The 23,640-nt window shown below is 39.6% G+C and overlaps 1 protein-coding gene across 1 annotated transcript in view; it reads left to right on the top strand.

Moving 5' to 3' along the window:
• The window catches only part of adcy3a (adenylate cyclase 3a), a 64,845-nt gene that overhangs the window by 10,561 nt on the left and 30,644 nt on the right, over nt 1-23,640 (top strand). The window contains exons 4-15 of the mRNA XM_079894223.1: nt 14-125; nt 4,167-4,294; nt 4,431-4,589; nt 7,965-8,130; nt 8,212-8,331; nt 10,313-10,455; nt 11,977-12,138; nt 15,107-15,194; nt 16,310-16,426; nt 19,787-20,055; nt 21,123-21,204; nt 23,470-23,628. Of these exons, the coding sequence (XP_079750349.1) occupies nt 14-125; nt 4,167-4,294; nt 4,431-4,589; nt 7,965-8,130; nt 8,212-8,331; nt 10,313-10,455; nt 11,977-12,138; nt 15,107-15,194; nt 16,310-16,426; nt 19,787-20,055; nt 21,123-21,204; nt 23,470-23,628 (1,705 nt within the window). The remainder of the gene's footprint in view (nt 1-13; nt 126-4,166; nt 4,295-4,430; nt 4,590-7,964; nt 8,131-8,211; nt 8,332-10,312; nt 10,456-11,976; nt 12,139-15,106; nt 15,195-16,309; nt 16,427-19,786; nt 20,056-21,122; nt 21,205-23,469; nt 23,629-23,640) is intronic.

Below are 23,640 nucleotides of genomic sequence, written 5' to 3' on the forward strand. Positions count from 1 at the left end.
ATTTCTGTTGCAGTATTCTGTTCGCAGACATCGTGGGCTTCACACAGCTGTCCTCGTCCTGTAGTGCGCAGGAATTGGTTAAGTTGCTTAACGAATTGTTTGCCCGTTTCGACAAGCTAGCAGCTGTGAGTTACTGTTATCTCTTTGCATGCTTTTTTCAATATACGTTTAGTAAAGTTTAAAAGATTAAATAATTTTTGGTGTTCACAGATTTTAACCTATTCATATAGAGTGCAACAGTAGAGTTTAAAGTAAAAAATCACATTAATTTTCTCCATAGAGAACCTGATTTTATGGCTTGTGTAGATGCTATAAATCAGACTGATTTCAACTTTGTCTAAAACAAATGTTAAATGCCAATATAAATCCTGAAGACATGACATAGTTTAGTCAAGTTTGGGGTTTGTAAGATTCTTTTTAATTAATACTTTTATTCAGCAAGGACACATTAAATTGATAAAAAGGCATTTATAATATAACGAGATTTATATTGGAGACCACCGTTGTGAAGCAGATGGGGCTGAAGACCACAGTGGCTCTGGAAGGACAGAGAGAAAAAGCCCAGAGAGTTCAGATAAGTTCACAGAAACAGGTAGCGCAGAGAGTTCAGGGATGGTTTAAACGGCCGTGATAAGGGACACAGAGAGTCCAAAAGCGACCTCCATGGCCGTAACTGGGCGGACAGATGTTCATAGACAGCCTCTGTGGCCGTGACAGGGCAGGCAGAGGGTTCAGGAGGAGACGCAGCCACCCCGGGAAGAGCTGTTGTGGTCGGGTTTGAAAGTGCTGAGACCCCCGGACTTAGGACCACCGGACTTGGAAGTGCTGAGACCCCCGGACTTAGGACCACCGGACTTGGAAGCGCTGAGACCACTGGACTTGAAACAACCGAACTTGGATGCGCTGAGACCACCGGACTTGGAAGTGCTGAGACCACCGGACTTGGAAGCGCTGAGACCACCGGACTTGGAAGCGCTGAGGCCACCGAACTTGGATGTGCTGAGACCACCGGACTTGGATGTGCTGAGACCACCGGACTTGGAAGCGCCGAGACCACCGGACTTGGAAGCGCTGAGACCACCGGACTTAGGACCACCGGACTTGGAAGCACTGAGACCACCGGACTTGGAAGCGCTGAGACCACCGGACTTGGGACCACCGGACTTGGAAGCACTGAGACCACCGGACTTAGGACCACCGGACTTGGAAGTGCTGAGACCACCGGACTTGGAAGCGCTGAGACCACCGGACTTGGAAGCGCTGAGGCCACCGAACTTGGATGCGCTGAGACCACCGGACTTGGAAGCACTGAGACCACCGGACTTGGAAGCACTGAGACCACCGGACTTGGAAGCACTGAGACCACCGGACTTGGGACCGCCGGACTTGGGACCATCGGACTTGGAAGTGCTGAGACCACCGGACTTGGGACCGCCGGACTTGGGACCATCGGACTTGGAAGTGCTGAGACCACCGGACTTGGAAGCACTGAGACCACCGGACTTGGAAGCGCTGAGACCACCAGACTTGGATGCGCTGAGACCACCGGACTTGGAAGCACTGAGACCACCGGACTTGGGACCGCCGGACTTGGGACCATCGGACTTGGAAGTGCTGAGACCACCGGACTTGGGACCATCGGACTTGGAAGTGCTGAGACCACCGGACTTGGGACCGCCGGACTTGGAAGCGCTGAGACCATCGGACTTGGAAGCGTTGAGACCATCGGACTTGGAAGCACTGAGACCACCGGACTTGGGACCGCCGGACTTGGGACCATCGGACTTGGAAGCGCTGAGACCACCGGACTTGGGACCACCGGACTTGGAAGTGTTGGGACCACCAGACTTAGGACCACCGGACTTGGAAGCGCTGAGACCATCGGACTTGGAAGCGTTGAGACCATCGGACTTGGAAGCACTGAGACCACCGGACTTGGAAGCGTTGAGACCATCGGACTTGGAAGCACTGAGACCACCGGACTTGGGACCGCCGGACTTGGGACCACCGGACTTGGAAGCGCTGAGACCATCGGACTTGGAAGCGCTGAGACCACCGGACTTGGAAGCGTTGAGACCATCGGACTTGGAAGCACTGAGACCGCCGGACTTGGATGCGCTGAGACCACCGGACTTGGGACCACCTGACTTGGGACCACCGGACTTGGAAGCGCTGAGACCATCAGACTTGGAAGCGTTGAGACCACCGGACTTGGAAGCGCTGAGACCATCGGACTTGGAAGCGTTGAGACCACCGGACTTGGAAGCGCTGAGACCATCGGACTTGGAAGCGTTGAGACCATCGGACTTGGAAGCACTGAGACCACCGGACTTGGGACCGCCGGACTTGGGACCATCGGACTTGGGACCATCGGACTTGGATGCGCTGAGACCACCGGACTTGGGACCACCAGACTTAGGACCACCGGACTTGGAAGCGCTGAGACCATCGGACTTGGAAGCGTTGAGACCACCGGACTTGGAAGCGCTGAGACCATCGGACTTGGAAGCGTTGAGACCATCGGACTTGGAAGCACTGAGACCACCGGACTTGGGACCGCCGGACTTGGGACCATCGGACTTGGGACCATCGGACTTGGATGCGCTGAGACCACCGGACTTGGGACCACCTGACTTGGGACCACCGGACTTGGAAGTGTTGGGACCACCAGACTCCGGACCACCGGATCCTCCACCTCCTCCACGGTGAAAGGGGGAACCTTTCAACTGAAGGACGTACTCCAACAACTCACACAGCAACCCTCGAGCACCATCACAGAGAAGTATTGATTGAGAATGGTTATTTAGTCAATGGAAATAGAAATCAATGAGGGCAAAGTCCAGGAGGTCAGTCAGATAAGCAATGTCCAAGAAGTCTCTAGTGTGGTCCTCAAGTGTATGTGTTCCTTCACGGAGCCGGATTCATCTTACTGCTGGATCCACATAGTCTGGTGTTCTGTGACGGGGCTGTTGAAACGAGGGAGTGTCGGATCCAAGTGCAATACACACGTTTATTTAAACAAAACAAGATAAGTAAATCCAGGCAGAAAACAGGATATTCCAAACACAGGAGAAACAGGACTAAAACAAACGCATGTAACATCCATAGAGGAAATCACTAGACAATAGTGATGGACGCTTTCAAAAAACGCTTCGTGAAGCTTCGAAACCTTTGCAATGAATTTGTTTTGAACCAGTGATTCGGAGCATGTATCAATTTTATTTTTTGAAAAGCTTTGTTTCTCCCAACACTACCAGATAAAGACAAAGAGAAACTCGGGGTAGAAATGCACAAGCTAACAGGTGTGGGAAATGAGTTGTTATGGTAACTAATGAGGGTAACTATGGAAACAAACAAGAGAGTGATAGAAACAATGGGTGCGTCTTAATATGCTATCTAGTTCAGTAGTCAGGGCACTGATTAGGGTTCCTCAAGCGCAAAATCCTACCAGTGCACTGAAACATTCGCTCCCTAAAAAGACCCACAATGCACTGTGAAAACCAGAGAGCGTCGATGCTCACTATGTTCCCTAAATGGAAGTTCTGAAGCGCGAAACATAAGTCATGTGAGCCAACTTATTACACATAATGACACACAATAGATGTTTTTTTTAAAAATACAAACCATCATTTTATTATATTTCAGCATAAACATACAACACTAGACAGGCAATGAACATAATCTAGCTAACATTTATAATTCAAACAGGGCTGAAATGTTGCACGTACTGTATATGTGTCACGTTTCTGTTTGTGTTTGGACTTCCTCTATGTTCATTGTGTTCAGTTTCTAGTCACTCCTCCTTCATCAGTTCATCCCAAGCCTGTTTGTTACTATGGTTTCTGTCATTTATCATAATGTAGCAGTAATCCTTGCTGTCCTAACCAGTGCCCGAATTCATGTACACGATGTGGATTCACCACCTAGGAAACTAGGGAGCTGATTGAGACGCACCCAAAGAAAACATGAACTAATCACAGAAAGACAAACAGCAGGAACAATAGGACAATCGTCTCTGTTAAGAAAATGATGATAACCTAGGCAGCTGAAAAAGTGGCCGTACACTGTTGCACTCTATTGACGCTTTATCGGCTATTGGCTGATCATTTTTTGGACCAGTAAATCCTGAATAAATCTAAAGGTGCTGTACTTTCTTTCCTCGTCAGAAATACCACCAGTTGAGGATCAAGATTCTCGGCGACTGCTATTACTGTATTTGTGGCCTTCCAGATTACCGTGATGACCATGCGGCCTGCTCCATCATGATGGGCTTGGCTATGGTTGAGGCCATTTCGTAAGTGATGCATAATCATTTAATTCGTGAGCTGTAATCAGGATTGTTCATGGAATTAGTGACTGGTTCATAACAATTATTTATAAATAGCCGTGTTTGAATATGACAAGGTTTGACACATTCATCTGGATTTCAGATATGTCCGAGAGAAGACGCAGACCGATGTGGACATGCGTGTCGGGGTGCATTCTGGGACAGTCTTGGGCGGGGTGCTCGGACAGAAGCGCTGGCAGTATGATGTGTGGTCTACTGACGTGACGGTGGCCAACAAGATGGAGGCAGGAGGAATACCAGGGTAAAGACCTGCACCTTTCTGTTTTGGTTCAGAATGCTGGGGTCAGTTCACTAGATTTGGCCATTTCATACGTTTTTACTGTAGGGCTGCACGATATCGGAAAAATAATCATTTGTTTTTCTGCAATGTACAGTAGTGGCCAAAAGTGATTAAAGCATCAAAAGTTCAATTAAACCATCAAAATATGAGGGAAACAATATTTTCAATGCGAGGGACGAACAAAACAGAAAGCTCACAGGAAAAAGCATACATTGACAATATAGAACATAATTAGTTATTAATATTTCGTTGGTTCTCTCTTGTTTTCATAGTATCTTTGTATGACAGCCTGGCCAAAAATTATGTCTGCACAATTTGACATGTTTAATTTTGTTATTGTCACAAATAAAACAATCAACTTTGCAATATGCTTACAAAATCTTTTTTAATAGTATTTGAATAAAGGGTGAAGATGTAGATTTTCCAAGGCCGGACAACAATTTTGGCCGCTGCTGTATATTGCGGGATGAAAATATACAGTTTTTTTCCCCAGATGACATTAATAGCTCTATTTAGAAATAATTAATAATAATTTTTAAAAACAATTAATTATTTTTTTAGTTCAATGCATTAAAGATATTTAACACAATTAAAGCACTCTTAAAGCACTGTTTACAAGGTTACATGGGTCAAAAACAACGAAAACAAGAATTTTATTGTGCATTTTAGCAGGGCAAGTAGAAAAAAAACCTTAGCGTTGAGCCCTGATATTAAAGGCACAGCTAAATGTGACATTTATTACAATAGGTTTATGTGAAGATTGTTTTAAATTCTCTTAAATTTAAAAAGTTTTTATATTTTATAAGCCTATTTAATGTTCAAATCGGTAGCTTTGAATTTTACTGTAATGTTGAATGGCTATAATAAGTGTCTAAAATTGTAGGGGGAAAATCCATTTAATAGAGACATCAGTATCAGTATTGGTAAGACTGATACTTCATTCATAGTGCTTAGGTAAAACAAATATTTAAAACATATCTATCTTTATGTTGTTTCTGCATTATTTTTGAGGTTCAGTGTGAAAGTATTACAATCTAAAAAATATCAAAAACTTTAATGTCGTGCTATTAATAATTTTTTATTTTTTTTTATCGATTGTCAGCACTTGTTTGGGAGTGAATATATTTTTTAAAAATTGTTTTTCTCTTTACAAGAACCAACACAAACCATAAATTCAACAGTTAATAAAAAATCTCTTTCCACTTCGGTTTTCATAGGCCACATTCACACCGTTTCTGACCAATTCAATATAACTCTAAAATAATAATTTTTATAATTTTATTGTGATTATTATTAAATGTGGTAAACAAAATAAGAAATATATAGTAAAATTAACCTTGTGGCCTAAAAAAAATCAGTTTTATTTTACTGTAAAATTACAATATTTTTATGTCTTAATTTCCTAATTTTCAAATACGCGTATAAATGAACATAGTGCTTTCACTCTGAAACCTACAGCGCATTTATTTATTTGCTGGTAACCCATCAAAATGAAAGCTTGATGGTATACCGCTTGAAAATTAAGAAATTTAGACATAAAAAATATTGTAATTTTACAGTAAAACAAAATTTATTTGATGAATATTTTACAGCACAAGGTTATTATTACAATATATTTCTTATTTTGTTTAATACATTTAATAATTATCACAATCAAATCTTATTAATAATTATTATTATTTCAGAGTTATATTAAATTGCAGCGGTTCTGAGACACTGTATCATGAACTACACACGTGTAAATGACGCCCTTCACTATAAAAACGGTAGCACGTATATTATTTACTTAATTAAATCACAGCCTGTAATTGATTGATTGATTATATATCATGCAGCTGTTCATTCATGTGTGTATCCAGTGTAAATGCCCTCTGAGACACAGAGAAGACAGACGGCAGATCAGTCACTGCAAAAATGACTCAGACAAGTGTATATGCATCTGGTTATTCAAGTTAAACTTTACTCCTCCCTAACTGAATTACACCCACACACTGCAAACCAAACATGGATAGACACATCTGGATATATGCCAGATTATTAGACCCTTATCCGTCGTCAACAATACACAATAACAATGAGACCCACCCTTGTGAAAAAGAAGTGCGCTTAATTGGTTTTAATGTGCACTTGTAGTGTACAGCATATCTTTAAGTTTTTTTTTTTTTACAATCTGCACATATTAATGAAATAAAAGGCCTCTTAAGTGTATTTAAAGGGAGTACACTTATATGACTACTAATAATGTTAACTTTAGAGTATATTTTAAATCATTATGTTTTAATAATCTTTTGTCTTGCTTCAAAGAAGTACACTTATGTTTATGTTGACTAACATACTAAAGCACATGTAACATACTATACTATAAATACTAGAGTTATTTGATATTAGATATATTTTAAGTGCACTAAATTAAAACTTCATCATTACAAATGTGTAATTACAAATATATTTGAATACATGACATACAGGTTTCAATAGAAATGACCTTAAAGTAAATTTTAGTTTCCCATAAATGCTTGTCAGTGCATTCAGCAGTTCTCTTTAACCATATTTCCTAGACAATAATTATGAAATTACATATAAAGATGTACTAGTCCTACCTCACTGAGCCAAACAAGCACTCATAAGTTCAGCTAATTATATTTAATAACATTACATTACAAGTATATTCTTTTAAAGTCTCTTATTATTTCTGTGTATTTTTCCAAATAGTTACTAATATGTTTGCTAAAGTGGACTTATTCTTCACAAGGGCATATGTGACCCTGGACCACAAAACCAGTCACATGGGTCAATTTTTTTTTAAATTGAGATTTATACATCATCTGAAAGCTGAATAAACAAGCTATATTTGGTCGAGATACAACTATTGAAAATCTGGAATCTGAGGGTGCAAAAAAATCGAAACATTGAGAAAATCTCCTTTAAAGTTGTCCATTTATGTTGGCGATTGTGCTGCATTCACTCACAAAAATAAATGTTTTATATATTTACGGTAGGAAATTTACCAAATATCCTCATGAAACATGATCTTTACTTAATATCCTAATGATTTTTGGCATAAAAGAAAAATCGATATTTTTGACCCATACAATGTATTGTTGGCTATCGCCACAAATATACCCGTGCGACTTGTGACTGGTTTTGTGATCCAGGGTCACATATACTTAAATGCTTCCAGCTCAGCACTAAACCAGCACAGATAAGAACAGGTGAAGGTGGTTTGCGGGTGGTTAGTGGCTCTTGAGTTTTCAAGTGTTGTGTAATCAGCAAAAGAACTGGCAGTAACGGACTCAGAAAACAGGTTATGCTTGAACTCAGATGTGTGTCTTGTAGGCGAGTGCACATCTCCCAGAATACCCTGGAGTGTCTGCACGGGGAGTTTGATGTGGAGCCAGGGAATGGAGGAGACCGCTGTGAATACCTGAAGGAAAGGGGCATTGAAACACACCTGGTGCTGGTGCCCAAGGGCCCCGTGGGCAAGAACGGCATCAATGGAGTCGTGGGTGTCATTTCCTCTTTCTGTCATTTCCATCTCTGTGTGTCTCTCTCATTCTCACGCCCTCCACTGTGTTTTCTCCAGAAGCTTTCGGTGACGTCATCAAACGGGAATTCTCCACTACTGATCAACACCAAGGAATGTAATGGGAGCGTCCACACGGCATGCACCACACCGGAGGATCCAGAGGAGCTGGACACACGGGTATTCACTATTCACACACTCCATGTACAGTCAAACCAGAACTTATTCAGACACCTTCAACATTTCTCACATTATCACAGTTTACTCGCTATAGTTTAGAAAATGGTGATAAACATGACAAGAGTTCTCAAATCAATTGATATTTCACTGGTTTTGTCCATCCATCTGTCTCACACATGAATTATGTTGAATATCTGTCAGCTGTTAAATTCAACTACACAATTAGATGATACCAGTTTAGCTCAACCAATTACCAAACAATGCTTCATTTTGTTCAGTCTGTGTGTAAAAAGCGCATTAGCAATTAAAGAAAAAACACTTCAGCAAAACATGATCAGCTCAAAGTGTCTGAATCAATTTTTGGTCCCAAATTTGTATAAATGTTACTGGTAGTCACTGTATGAAGACTTTTGGGGTATAATCTGTCACAGTTTACTTTATTTTGCTCTCCTCACTTACATACATGAACTATAGTGTCCTGCACCCACTAGTAAAGAAATATCAAAAATGATATCTGGTGTCTGAATCATTTTTAGTTTGACTGTATGTTTCCATCCACCCATTTCTTTCTTTTTTTTTTTGCTAATTTTGGGTACGCTGTATGGAAATTCTAAAAATTCTAAATTCTAAAAATTCTACATTCTAAAAATTCTAAAAATTCTAAATTCTAAAAATGCGCACAAAAAAGAATGTGCTCAGTTTAGGCGGATATGTTATTAATGTTATTTTGAACTTTCGGTTCATCAAAGAATCCTGAAAAAAAATGAATATTTCCACAAAAATATGAAACATTGATAATAATCAGAAATGTTTCTTGAGCATCAAATGGAGTAATGATGCTGAAAATTCAAATTTAATAGACAACAGTTCTTTTAAATTGTTTAATTAAACTATTTAAAGAATAAATATAAATAAAATAATATATAGTTTATAAACAAAATAAATAAATAAATAAATAAATAAAATTTAAAGTTAAATATAAGCAAAAGACACTACATTCAAAAACATTAAAAAATCTTACTGGCCCCAAACTTTTGAACAGTCCTATATTTCCATAAAATGTTTTTTTTATGATTCAGGGAGAAAACGGATATAGTGGGATTTTACTTTATATAGTTCCTTATTTGGCAGTAGGGATGTGCAAAACTGATCGACTAGTTGTTGAATTGCCCAAAGAACTAGGCGACTAATCGAAGCCCTGTCTAAACTTTTACATTTAAACATTTTACTTGAAAAGTTGATGTGATGTATTTTTTTTTTTTATGTTAAAATAATTATGGATTAAAATCTCAAAGGATTTTACATCAAAAAATGTCATTCATGAACAAATGCATTAGTAATAATGTTAAAACATAATGTTTTAGCTATAATAAACTTAAATAAAGTTGCTAGGTGTTTATATGTGTCTAATTATAAATTATCCATAATTACATGCTAACCATAGACCAAACCCCAACCCTTTAAGAAAGACATGTAGTTAATTACTATTACTCAGTACTTAAATGTGAAATTACACTAACAAAGACACCTTAAAATAAAGTGTAAACTAAAAGTATGACAGGATTTTACTCATTTGAAAATAATCTGCTAACTGCTGACTTGCCTGAACAACTAGTTGACTAATTGGTTTTAAAGAACGCTGTATAATTACAGGACTGGGATTGAAAAAGCCCTTTAAACTCTATTTTTCAGTATGTTTATGTAATAGCATGATCATTTTAGACACATTTGCCAAAAGTAAAATTCTTATTGGTCCAAAATGTTCTTCAATGTCTGCACAAAAACAAAAAAACAAAATTTTACAAATCATTGTAATATAAAATATGAATTTTCATAACTAGTGTGAAAGGATCTATAGGGATGCATTGTTTCATTTAACAATTTTGCCATGCTGTTGCACTTGGATTTTCTGTATTTGTCATGATAATGGTTTTGGATATGCATGCAGATCTCATGTGTGAGTGTGTGTGTGTGATCGCAGGTGGTGAACCCCTCGTTCCCAAACCCGCGGCGTCGGTTACGTCTGCGTGATCTGGCCGAGAGAGTGATCGACGCTCAGGAGAATGAGCAGGAGCTCAACAAACTCCTCAATGAAGCTCTGCTGGAGAGAGAGACCGTACAAGCGTACGTAGTGTGTGTGTGAGCGACTGTGTGTGAGTGTGTGCGCGTAAGAGAGTGTGCATGTGTGTGTATGAGAGTGTGTCTGTTCGAGAGTGTGTGTCTGTGCGTTTGAGTGTGTCTGTGTGAGTGTGTCTGTTCATATGTCTGTGTGAATGTGTCTGTGCGTGTGCTCGTGTGTGTGTGTGTGTGTGTGTGTGAGAGAGAGAGTGTGTGTGTGTGTATGTGAGTGTGTCTGTTCGAGAGTGTGTGAGTGTGTCTGTTCGAGAGTGTGTGCGTGTGTGTGTGTGTGTGTGTGTGTGTGAGAGAGAGTGTGCGTGTGTCTATGTGAGTGTCTGTTCATGAGTGTGTGTCAGTGTGTTTGTGTGTGTCTGTGTGTGTGTGTGTGTGTGTGTGCGTGTGTCTGAGTGAGAGAGAGTGTGTGTGTGTGTGTGTGTGTGTGTGTGTGTGTGTGTGTGTGTGTGTGTGTGTATGTTAGTGTGTCTGTTTGTGAGTGTGTGTTTGAGTGTGTCTGTGTGTGTGAGAGAGTGTACGTGTGTCTATGTGAGTGTGTCTGTTCGTGAATGTGTGTGTGTGTGTGTGTGTGTGTGAGTGAGTGAGAGAGTGTGTGTGTGTGTGTGTGTGTGTGTGTGTGTGTGTATGTTAGTGTGTCTGTGTGTGAGTGTGTGTCTGTGTGTCTGTGAGTGTCTGTGTGTGTGAGAGAGAGTGTGCATGTGTGTTTGTGAGTGTGTCTGTTCGTGTGTGTGTGTGTGTGAGTGAGTGAGAGAGAGAGTGTGTGTGTGTGTGTGTGTGTGTATGTTAGTGTGTCTGTTTGTGAGCGGGTGTCTGTGTGTTTGAATGTGTCTGTGTGTGTGAGAGAGAGTGTGCATGTGTGTTTGTGAGTGTGTCTGTTTGTGAGTGTGTCTGTTCGTGAGTGTGTGTGTGTGTGTGTGTGTGTGTGTGTGCGCGCATGTGTGTCTGTGTCTGTGTCTGTGTCTGTGTCTGTGTCTATGTCTGTGTCTGTGTCTGTGTCTGTGTCTGTGTGTGTGTGTGTGTGTGTGTTCCAGCAGAGCAGAAAGACGTTATGTCAGATAATAGAGTTTGCACTGAATGTAATAGTAGCGTCATGTTTTGGGTTCGTCGACAGCATCTGTGAGCCGTGTGGTTACAGGAAGGCTTTTACAGTAGAAATACACCGGGCGTAATCGATTACAGCATCCAGAAATCAGTGTCGATGGAGCTTAACTTTCTTTAATTAGCATACTTTTAAAAAGAGAACATATTCTAGAAATAGGAGACTTCAAAAGAATATAATGAAAAAGTGTAGTCATGACAAATGTGAATGTAAATCTCTTTTACATTCATGGCCTTATATTTCATTAATATTATATTATCTGATGTTTTAAAAATATACTTTTAAGATTTGAAGTACACTCCATTATATGTTTCTACATTACTACACTACATTATATTACACCCAACTACATTTTTCACAGTGGTCGTGTTGTGTGTGTATGTAACTCGTGTGTGTGTGTGTGTGCTCTTCAGGCTGAAAGGGAAGTACACTAATCGTCTGTCTCTGCGCTTCACTGACCCGGAGCTGGAAACGCGTTTCTCGGTGGAGAAGGAGAAGCAGAGTGGAGCCGCTTTCAGCTGCTCGTGTGTCGTGTTGCTCTTCACTGCGGTCATGGAGGCCCTCATTGACCCCTGGTCAGTGAAATATTAACAAATCACCCCACAAACACTGCCAAAGGTCAACCGAGGCCAGTCATAATCTATTTACAGTTATTATAGCATCTGTTTATTGCTCTAAAATAAGGTCCTGTTGCTACTTAGCGTTCCCCTTTGTCTCTGGCTTTGAAATATCCATCTTCATTTAAGGCTGGGAATCATACGGATGTCCTGATTCAATTAGATTCGGATTTTGATTTGATTTCAATTCATCTGTGCGGACCCTTGTGAAAAAGAAGTACACTTCAGCATAGTTTTAAAAAGAGCACTTATTGTGGAAATAATATATTTTAAGACTATATACTTTAGTGCGAACTGAACGTTTTTAGACACCTATTGTATTATTTATTATTATAGTTTAAATGTATATTAAATGCAATTAGTTGAACTCAAGAGTACTTTTGTGACTCACTTAAGTAAAACTTAGATACTGTATGTAATTTTAGAATTATTTATATTGTCTTGTGAATGTACTGACAAGCATTTATAGTAAACTAAAATAGACTTTAATGTCATTTCTATTGAAACTTGTCTTGTTTTTAACTATATTTGTAATTACACATTTGGAATGATGAAGTTGCAATTTAGTGAATTTAAAATATGTTAACTTGAAGTGTAATATTAAACAACACACTATATTACATTGTAATCAAGTACTCTACATTTGATGTAGTATGTTAGTCATCACATCAAAATAAGTCTACATCTTTAAAGCACATAAACGATTATTAAAACATAATTTTAAGTGTACTTTAAAGTGTACTTGCTTGTAGTAATCCATTAAGAGAGATGCATAACGCAGATAACAGTTTTAATAAACACTAGGAACGAAAGAACATGAACTGAGGAGAACTGAGGGCTTAAATACACAGAGGGAAGAACATCAGCAGAACAGGAAACAGGTGTGGAGTAGAAACCATGACAACTGATGAAATCGCCCCCTATACCCTTAAATAGGGCACTATTAGAAGGGATAGACATTTGTAGGGGTGTCCGAAACCATAGTGGACATTGCCTAGTGCACTCATTCAATCCCACAATGCACTGCAATAACGAGTGTTCAACCGCTCAACGGCTAGAGAATACCCATAATGCACTGTGAGGATCGTGCCGAATGAATTCCCGCGTCTGACCAGAAGATGGCGCTCGCTGCTGAATCATCCATTCATTCATTTTCCAAACTGCGCTGCTCCAGTGTGGCATCATACAGATATAAATTCCTTTTGAATTGATTATTTAATTGTTTAATTAAGGTTTATACATAGTTCCCATGACAGAGTTAAAGATAAATCTGTTCATCACTACTGGAGTTGCCAGTGTGCTAAGTTTCAAATGAATATTAAACGGCACAAACTATGCAAAAGCTGCAGTGCTTCCGGCGCACTCGCTGTCCGAATTCACTCACTCGTTTTCATTCACTCCTTCTAGTGAACTATATTAACTGGAGTGATGTAGGGAATAGTGAATGAGGGTATAGGGGGCGATTTCAGACACAGCTTAGAACTAAACAAGACAGAGGAACTAAACATGACCGTGACAGTACTTTAAAGTAAAGGGCCGTACACACCGGGACGAATATCGGCGCGCGTTATTCGCCAGCGTTTTTTGTGTTCACACCCAAGTGATTTTCGCTGACGATGAGCCGAGTGAACATGCAAATTCATTCCCTGACATTAGATGGCGCTTAATGTAAAACAGAAACCACTCCATAACAGTTCTCTTTTATCAAGATTTTTGTAGTCGCTGTCGCGTTTGTCATATAGTTCTTTATGTTCTGACACCAACGAGACCAGCGGCTCTACAATCATCTTGCCTTGCATCTTCCTCGTCTTATTTCTTCCCGGCAGTGTAGACGCTACTTGGCGCATATCTTCTTTGCCGTTACGTATGTGTGCTCGGCAAGACCGTTTTGTGTTTGAGCGCCCCCAAGTTGTGTTTTACTGTAACTTCAGAAGCTCCAGACACGTGAACAAAAGCGCCAATCTCATTGGTCGGATAGTTTTTGACGCGGCGCGTCAAACCAAAAAAACGAACCCGAGGCGTTTTTTAAAAAATAATGCTTTTACTCGTGGCGTTTTTCGCGTCGGTGTGCACACTCACATTGGCGCCCTTTGTTTAGTCACGAGGCGTTAAACGTCGGCGAATATCGCGCGCGAAATTCGTCCCGGTGTGAACAGGCCTTAAGACTTTTAATTTGACATTACAAGGTGCACTTTTTGACATTACAAGGTGCACTTTTTCGGTTCGCTTGGTTCATTTGGTCTGGACGAAAACAAACAAACAAAAAAACATTTAGTAACAGGTAGTAAGTACTGTACACAGTGGAAACCCCCCCAAAAGTGAGCCGTACCATGCAGTGGAAAAGCACCATAAGTGTGTTAAGAAACATATTCATGAAAGTGTGCTCATTTAAGTACACTTAAGTGTCCTACTTTTCAGATTTAAAGTACAGAATAAGCACACATTAAAGAAATAGTTCACTTTTAAAATGAAAATTCTGTCATCATATACTCACCCTCATGTTGTTTCAAACCTGAATGAATTTCTTTCTTCTGCTGAACAGAAAGGAAGATATTTAGAAGAATGTCAGTAACCAGACAGTTTTTGGGTCCCATTGACTTCCATAGTATATTTTCTTCCTACTATGGAAGTCAATGGGACCCAAAACTGTCTGGTTACTGACAATCTTCTAAATATCTTCCTTTCTGTTCAGCAGAAGAAAGAAATTCATACAGGTTTGAAACAACATGAGGGTGAGTATATGATGACAGAATTTTCATTTTAAAAGTGAACTATTCCTTTAAGCACACTTTTCCACAAGGGTTTGAAATGCATTGGTCCAGTGTGATGCCACTGTGTTTTTTCATTGCTGTATTACTGTGTGTTCTGTGATGTTCTCATGTCTTTCTTTCATTTTCCCCCGTCTATCTATTTTTGCTCTGCACAGGTTGGTCGCAAACTACGTGACTCTGGCCGTGGGAGAAGTCTTGCTGCTTATTCTTACTATCTGTTCGCTGGCAGCCATTTTCCCACGGGTGAGTTACTGTTCTAACACCTCTATTAACCAATCACACACAGCTGTCACTCAAACATAAGTCACGAGTTGGTTGCAACTTCCGTTTTATGTCAACAATCTCAAATGCATCTCATTACTAACTGATTAACGTGTGTTCATTACTTCAATGAGCGCAGGACCTCAGATGCAGCAAACTCTGAATCAACATGCACCAATGCTAAATGTTCTGTATATCCTGATCATTTGGTAACAACATGTATTCATTACATCAATGAGCTGCGTTAAAGCTAAACGGAAAAAAAGATTGTTTCGACACTTTCTGGCATTTCCATCAGCTATATCGGTAAACGTTTTGAAGCGCTAAACCTTTTTTCACAAAATAATCTTTGGATAGAAATCGGGCTATTGATGTACAAGTGTATTTTGCCACGTCACGTGAAGTTCCCAGTGAAATCACCGGGTCTTATCTGGACACTCCTGAAAAAAAAAGTTCTGTCTTTTGTGTCAAAGTTCCTTCTTTGTACTGAGATTTTCCTGAAAATTGCATGATTATGCTTTCCATTAGGCTCCGGGGTCACGATCCACGTTCTGCTGAACAAGGTTTCCGCATCTAATGCTAATCTTTGTCGACTTCTTATGTAATACTAATGTGACGGGTTACATGAGTGAAATGCTGTTGCTGAGGCTCATCCTCTTCCAGTTATTGTTCCAGCATGCACCAGTATATTTGATTCATCCTCATTAGCTAGGTCAACATATAGTTACCAGTATTGATTCCCTCGCAGCCACACATACACACACAGGTTCAGCGAGTGCAGAGATAATGTGATTTTGAAAGGAGAGGCGGTCACACAACGCATCCACTAGGCAACAAGGACATATAAATGTATTGATTTTAAAAATCATGTTGTTGTGGATTAAATCAATTGTTTCCACAAACACTGTTCATCCAGCCACCCCAGGGCTGAAGTCAACGCACACACACTGTGATTAGATCACAGGCCTTTCAATTGACTTTACTGGTCACTTACTGTGATAACAGGTCATGTGCGTACAAGGTTAAAACCATTTCCTATGACTGGATGTTAGTGTTTGGATTTCTGAGTGTAAGTTGCTTTTTTGTCTTGTTTTCAGGTTTTTCCAAAGAGATTGGTGTCGTTCTCCACTTGGATTGATCACACGCGCTGGGCTCGCAACACTTGGGCCATGGCAGCCATTTTCATAGTCACAATGGCCGACATAGTGGATATGGTAAGAAACAAGTGAATGAATTAAAGAAATATCTATCTATCTATCTATCTATCTATCTATCTATCTATCTATCTATCTATCTATCTATCTATCTATCTATCTATATCTATCTATCTATCTATCTATCTATTTTTGTCAATGAGTACTATCTATCTATCTATATCTATCTATCTATCTATTTTTGTCAATGAGTACTATCTATCTATCTATCTATCTATTTTTGTCAATAAGTACTATCTATCTATCTATCTATCTATCTATCTATCTATTTTTGACAATGAGTACTATCTATCTATCTCTATCTATCTATCTATCTATCTATCTATCTATTTTTGTCAATGAGTACTATCTATCTATTTATCTATCTATATCTATCTATCTATCTATTTTTGTCAATGAGTACTATCTATCTATCTATCTATCTATCTATCTATTTTTGTCAATGAGTACTATCTATCTATCTCTATCTATCTATCCATCCATCCATCCATCCATCCATCCATCCATCCATCCATCCATCCATCCATCCATCCATCCATCCATCCATCCATGAAATATGTTTCCATCCATCCATGAATTGTTTCCATATATATATATATATACAGGGCTTGATACATTAACACCCGCCAACCTGCCAAATGTATGTGTGTATTTTAGCAGTGGTGTGTGTAACGCAGTCACTCCTACTAGACACTTGTCGGGTTGAATTTTATATATAATATATCATTTTTTTTTATTATAGTCTCTTAAAATGGCAATGTAAGTGCAATGTAGTGTTGTCACCAATCTAGATTTTTCAATACATATCAATACTTAAATATCTGAAATGCTTCCAATACTCATTTCCCGCAGAATAGATAGTCGATACCAGCTGCTTTCTCGCTCTCTCATCTCTCCGACAGCGAGTTACACATAAACTCGCCTCCCCTCACTAATCTTTTTTGCTCCAGATGAATATTGTTGGTGTTACAGGCTTGGATTTCAGCGTGGGATTGCACGTATTGCGCATAATGTTAGATACCCGCAGATGTTACACTCACACCCAAAGTGTGCACACATAAAGCTGCCTCTCAGGACTAAATTGAGTTCTGTTTCGCTTATTATTGCGCTTAAACAGTCAAATACACACAAAATAATGTCAAAATGCTGGTCTTGGCGAGTATTCTCGTGAACACAGTCAGTTATGTTTTAAGTGAACGTAAACGGTTGAGAAAGAAAACGCATGTGTAACAGTATAATGGATCTGTGCGTCAGGTCTTAAAGTGACAGCAGCCTAATCAACCTCCTGCCAAATTATGAGATAATATTACAAATATTTATATGGCAGTTTTTCCCTATGGTATCAATGTCAAAATTGTGGCCAGTGAAAATCTGAGTGGCTTGTAACTCTGGAAAAACACTAGCCACAGTGGCTGTTGAGCAAAACAGTTAATGTCTGAATGTCCTATTCTGAATGATGTTTCCATCTATATATACATATAAAGTATTAAAATCAAGTCAGAGAAGTTTCCAAGTTTATAGCTCTGTACCAAAACCTAGTTAGCTGTCTTGTTGTTCACTGCCTAAACAGTCATCTGCCTTCTAAGGCAACACCAAGATGAATAATTTTTCTTTTGAAACATTTCCACACAAACATTAAACGATGTAATACCAACCAACAACGACTAATTTAATAGTGCAAGAGTAAATGACAAGTACTGAAATGACATTAAAATCATGAAATTTTCATTGCGATAGAGAAATGTGCCTTTTTGAAGAGCCTCTTTTGTTTTCCACAACTTTTTGCACTCTCAAAATACTTGTTTTTAACACACTGTGGATCATATAAACTAAAGTACCACTCAAAAGTTTGTGATCAGTAAGAAATTAACTCTTTTATTCAGCAAGGATGCATTAAATTGATCAAAAGTGACAGTCAAGACATTTATAATTTCAGTTTCAAATAAATGATGCTTTAAAGGGGACATATCATGCTAAATCCACTTTTTTAGCCCTTAAATGCATTTTGTTGTATATTTGGAGTGTTTAGAAGTACAGAAAAGTTGAAATTATTCTCTTCAGGTGTTTCGTTGATATCTTTATATTCTGTTTTGGCCTTATTTTTCAACCTGTTCCGATTTTTCTGTTATCTATGACGTTTTGTGAACTATTACGTCACAGTATTTGCAGCGGAACTGCCAAATAAGGACATTGACTTCCAGCCCAACACTTCGAGCAATCCGCCATTTTTATTTCTCGCTGCAATTTTGTAGTCCAAGCTAAACGATGCAGAAGTTACGAGAGGGTAAGTTAAAATGTTCGGTTGTTGGATGTAGTAACCCACACGCTTCATTACACCGTCTGATGTAGATGAACTGCCGCGCTTGTGACAGGGCGCATGTTTAACTGAAAGAACGAGCAGAGAGAGAGACCCGGTCGCGCGCACGCACTCTCTCTCTCTTAGGAGCCAGGCGAAAGTGTAAACAAGACACCGTCTCCAAACTAGACGCTGTCTTGCTCTCTCTCCCTCGCACGTATTAATCAAAATAAATCGACACGGTGGTAAAAGGTCGGAAGACCAAAGTTTCATGTGTAAATACAGTAACACACCATTGCGATACATTCATATGAAGACGTTGTTCTGCAGGTTCGTCGTCTTCATTTTCATCTCGCTCCGGCTCCGACTCTGGCTCGAACATGTAAGGCTGGCTGGACAAGTCTTCCGTTGTTGACATTTTGTTAATAACGTGTGAATAAAAAGTTTCTGTGCCGCTAGATAATCGTATCTCTGCTATCAAACTACAAAAATGGCCGAACGGGGTGGAGTTGTCACCTCTGCATCCTGGAGAGGGGGCGGGGTATGACGTGTCTCAATTGTATTTAAAGAGACCGCACCAAAACGAGTTGCTCTCAGACGCACATCAGAAAAGGGGTAGAAACGGGGCCTGTGGAGCTATAATAATGAGGAATTCAGACCCAAGCATTGCAGTTCCGCTTTATATAGACTACAAATGTATGATTTATATGTAAAAAGGAACGATTTAAAAGCATGATATGTCTCCTTTAAAACTTTCCATTAATCAAAGAATCCTGAAGTAAAGCATCACAGTTTCCTCAAAAACAACTGTTTTCAAGACTAATAATAATAAAAATATCAGCTTTGCTATCACAGGAACAAAATACATTTTAAATCAAATAAATGCAGCCTTGGTACGGACCCCAGACTTTTAAACGGTAGTGAAACACCAACATTTTATAACACCAATGAGTTGAAACAAAATGGACAAACATCTAAAACACAGAAGAAAAAAATCCCACACATTCCCTTTAGCTGATGTTATTGACCACTGTGCCTCTGTCTGATTCTGCTGTGTTCTGTAGTTAAGCTGTCGGGCTCCTCCGCCCTCCACCAATGAGGCGACTGCCGTCCCTTCAGTCTCAGCGCCCGCCAGGAACTGCTCGGAGAATCCTAAATACTACAGCTACGTCGCAGTCCTGGCTCTCATGGCCACCACCATGCTGGTGCAGGTCAGCCACATGGTCAAGCTCACGCTCATGCTGCTGATCACTGTAGCGACGGGTGTCGTCAACATCTACAGCTGGACGGACATCTTCGACCTCTACGATCGGGACCGGTTTAAGGAATACAGGTGTGTCAAGCGCGAATCTCAGTCAGATCACTGTAGAAGTTGGGTTTATTCAAGGCAAGCATCACTGTTACTATTGCATTAGGACTTGAACTGACTAACTGTCAGTATTTCACCTATTGGATGACAAAATGATCAAACTTAGATTGATTGAAGTGTACTCGTTACATGTAGTTACTATAGTAAAAACTATAAATTATGCATAATTACATGCTTTTTGTTGCTCTAAGCGATGTTGGGTGACGTCACTTCTTGTTGACGTTCAAAGTACTGTCAAACAAAACAGAGGCTAGCTCGACCCTCCCTCCTCCTCATCCCGTCCCCTCCCCCTCCCTTCCGTGCTTCCTGAAACAGTCATGAACCATTTAGAGAAAACAAACTGGATTTACCCTGTCCAGCAAAAACAGAGCCGCCTGAATGTGGGATTGGAAGCTCTTCTGTCGGCGGAGTTCTCACCACCTTTTTAACGCTTTTACGATGTAAATTCGGGACTTCGCGCATTCCTTCTCCTTTTCCCTCTTTTTTGTTATTTGTTCATCGGAACGTCGTCTCTTTGGTCGCGTGTCGGCCATATCAAAATTCTCAAGAATATAAATTTTTAACGTTAGTCGTTGTCGTTGTCTAGGACATCTCTCCTCTAGCTAACTTCCCTCTTCATGCTTCTCTCTCCTCCACCCCACACACCCCCCTTCATGTGCACGCGCACTAACCCCCCAACCCCCACCCCCACCCTCAAATCATTCTTGTCGGTTATTGGCTGGAACACTGTTTGTTATGTTTCGTGGTCCAGGCTGGGCCAGTTTGTTTTTCTTGTTGTTTGTGGAGCCTGGGCAGTCTACAGAGACCGCGTTTTTTTACAGTGTGTTCAGGGGACAGGCAGCTAGCGGATAGTGAGGAGATGTTTGCTGGATGTGACAAAAAATGTTTTGGCCTAAAAAATGCATGCCATCACTTAGAGCACCTTTAAGCATTTAAATATCATCTTACTTGGACATATTACTCCACTTACATTTTCCTGGATGTTATTTCATGTCAGGCTTTACAGGGTTAAGTTATTTCTTTTTTTACAGAGTTTATCTTGTGCCCTCCAAATACACCATGAGTGTGATGATCTTCATCATGATGGTCAGCTTCTACTACTTCTCTCGACATGTAAGATTTCTCTCTTTCTGAACGATTTCTTAAAGGCGTAGTTCACTTAAAAATAAAGTCTCCAAAATTACGTCAAATCACCTTATTAATATCATTACGCCCATATGACTCGTGTTATATCCCAAGTTTTCTGAAGTCGTACGATCGCTTGATTTGAGAAACAGACCAAACGTTTAGTTGTTATTCACTGAAAATCATGAATAACAAAGCTGTCAAATCAAATATGGCACATGGCATATGGTTAAAAGACATGTATGTAGAAGGTATGTCACATAATCTGCTTTCTGGAATACCCCCCAGATTTGAAACCGCATGAGGGCGAGTAAATGATGACAGAATTAAAATTTTTGGGTGAAATAAAGCTAGCATATGGCTTTAAAGGGCTTGGGATAAAGAGCATGAGTCATATGAATTACTTTGCTGTACTTTTATACTGTTTATATTTTCATTTTCGAGCTTGGCATTAGGGCTGGGCGATAAAACGATAACGATAATTATCGTGATATAATTTTTCTCGATAAAACGATATCAAGAGGTCGATAAATGTTCGATAATGTTTATGCGCCAAAAGCGGAACGAAACTCATTTGAACCGCGCGCCACACGGACCATTTATCCGCTCGGCTCAAAGTCCAAACGGCAGCGCGAGCTCACTAGGGCCGATGCGTTTACTCTGATCGGTCTCGGTCACGAAATCCAGTGAGAAGCGCTTGAATTCAGCGATGAACACAAATGTCTCAGTGATTTAAACCAGTTTAAAGGCAGATGAAACAGCGCTGACTAACAGGAGAAACGCTGAGCGCAACGATACAGTCAGAAGGCTTTTCCGTCTACAAGTTCCCATCATTTACCATGGATTTACTGCACGTTAGCCTAGTAACGTTAATATTAACTGCACTATGAAATGTGGGATATACATATTGAATTGTATTATATTATTAATGTAGACAATGTATTAAAGGACTAATGGAATATAATTATAGTATTTAATAGTGTATAGGCTACTGTTTTTCATACAAATACCATAGAAATCATAGTTACATTTTGCCATGATAGTGAGGTGCTATAGGCTATGCCTGGTTTCATCTGTGGTTGTCATGATCTAAATGCATGATACTGGGTGACCAATAGTTAAGTTTAATAAAACTCAAACAGTCAGAATATTACATTTTACCCCCCCAAAAAAAAAAAAATTAGCACATGCAGAAACTAATAAATTGTCCAATAAATATATTTATTTTGTTAAGGAAAAATGACAAATGTTTGAATGTTCTACCTCAGATTTGTGAAATGTTCACCTGTTTGGCAAGTGTTTGTCATGATATGTTCTGACAATAAAGAGTAGTTTAAAACCACAGTTAACGCTCTGGTTTCTACAACTTTCACTTAGGAGCAAAAATCTGCCTTTAAACTTGAAAGAAATAATGATTTGACTTTTATCGTGATAATTATCGATATCGACTGATATAAAAAAATTTATCGTGATTTTTTTTTTTGCCCATATCGCCCAGCCCTACTTGGCATGCCAGTTCCCATTTACTAGCATTATTAAATTAGTCAACAATACACTTTTTGTGTTCCACAGAAGAAGAAAAAAAGTCAAATGGATTTGGAATGACATGAAGTTGGGCAAATAATAACAGAATTTAGTTTTTGTGTTAAATATTCGTTTAAAGTCTCACCAAGGCTGCGTTTATTTGATCAAAATACAGTAAAAACAGTAATATTGGGAAACGTTTTTACAATTTAAAATAGCTGTTTTCTATGGAAGCTTGTTTCTGCCACAGAATAAACGATTAAAAAGGTAACTGCGACATTTTATCTCACATTTCTGACTTTTTTTTCTCACAATTGCGAGTTTACATCTCACAATTCTGACTTCATACCACGCAATACTGACTTTATAACTTGCAATTCTGAGAAATAAAGTCTCAATAATCTTTCAAAAATGTTTTAGTCTGTGGTGGAAACAAGCTTCCGTAGTTTTCTATGTTGTAAACTAATTTATTCCTGTGATCAACATTGAATTTTCAGCATCATTACTCCAGTCTTCAGTGTCACATGATCCTTCAGAAATCACTCTAATATGATGATTCGCTGCTCAAGAAACATTTCTGATTATTATCAATGTTGAAAACAGCTGTGCTGCTTCATATTTTTGTAGAAACCGTGATAGATTTTTTTCAGGATTCTTTGATGAATAGAGAGTTGAATAAGCTGTCACTTCCTGACATCTGAATGGTGTGTGTTCTCGCCCGTGGCTCAGGTGGAGAAGCTCGCACGCACACTGTTCCTGTGGAAGATTGAGGTGCATGAGCAGAAGGAGAAGGTGTACGAGATGAGGCGCTGGAACGAGGCTCTGGTCACTAATATGCTTCCGGAGCATGTGGCCCGGCATTTCCTGGGCTCCAAGAAGAGGGATGAGGTGAGAATCCTG

The sequence above is a fragment of the Squalius cephalus genome, assembly GCF_949319135.1.
Source record: "Squalius cephalus genome assembly, chromosome: 15".
Taxonomy (NCBI): Eukaryota; Metazoa; Chordata; class Actinopteri; order Cypriniformes; family Leuciscidae; genus Squalius; species Squalius cephalus.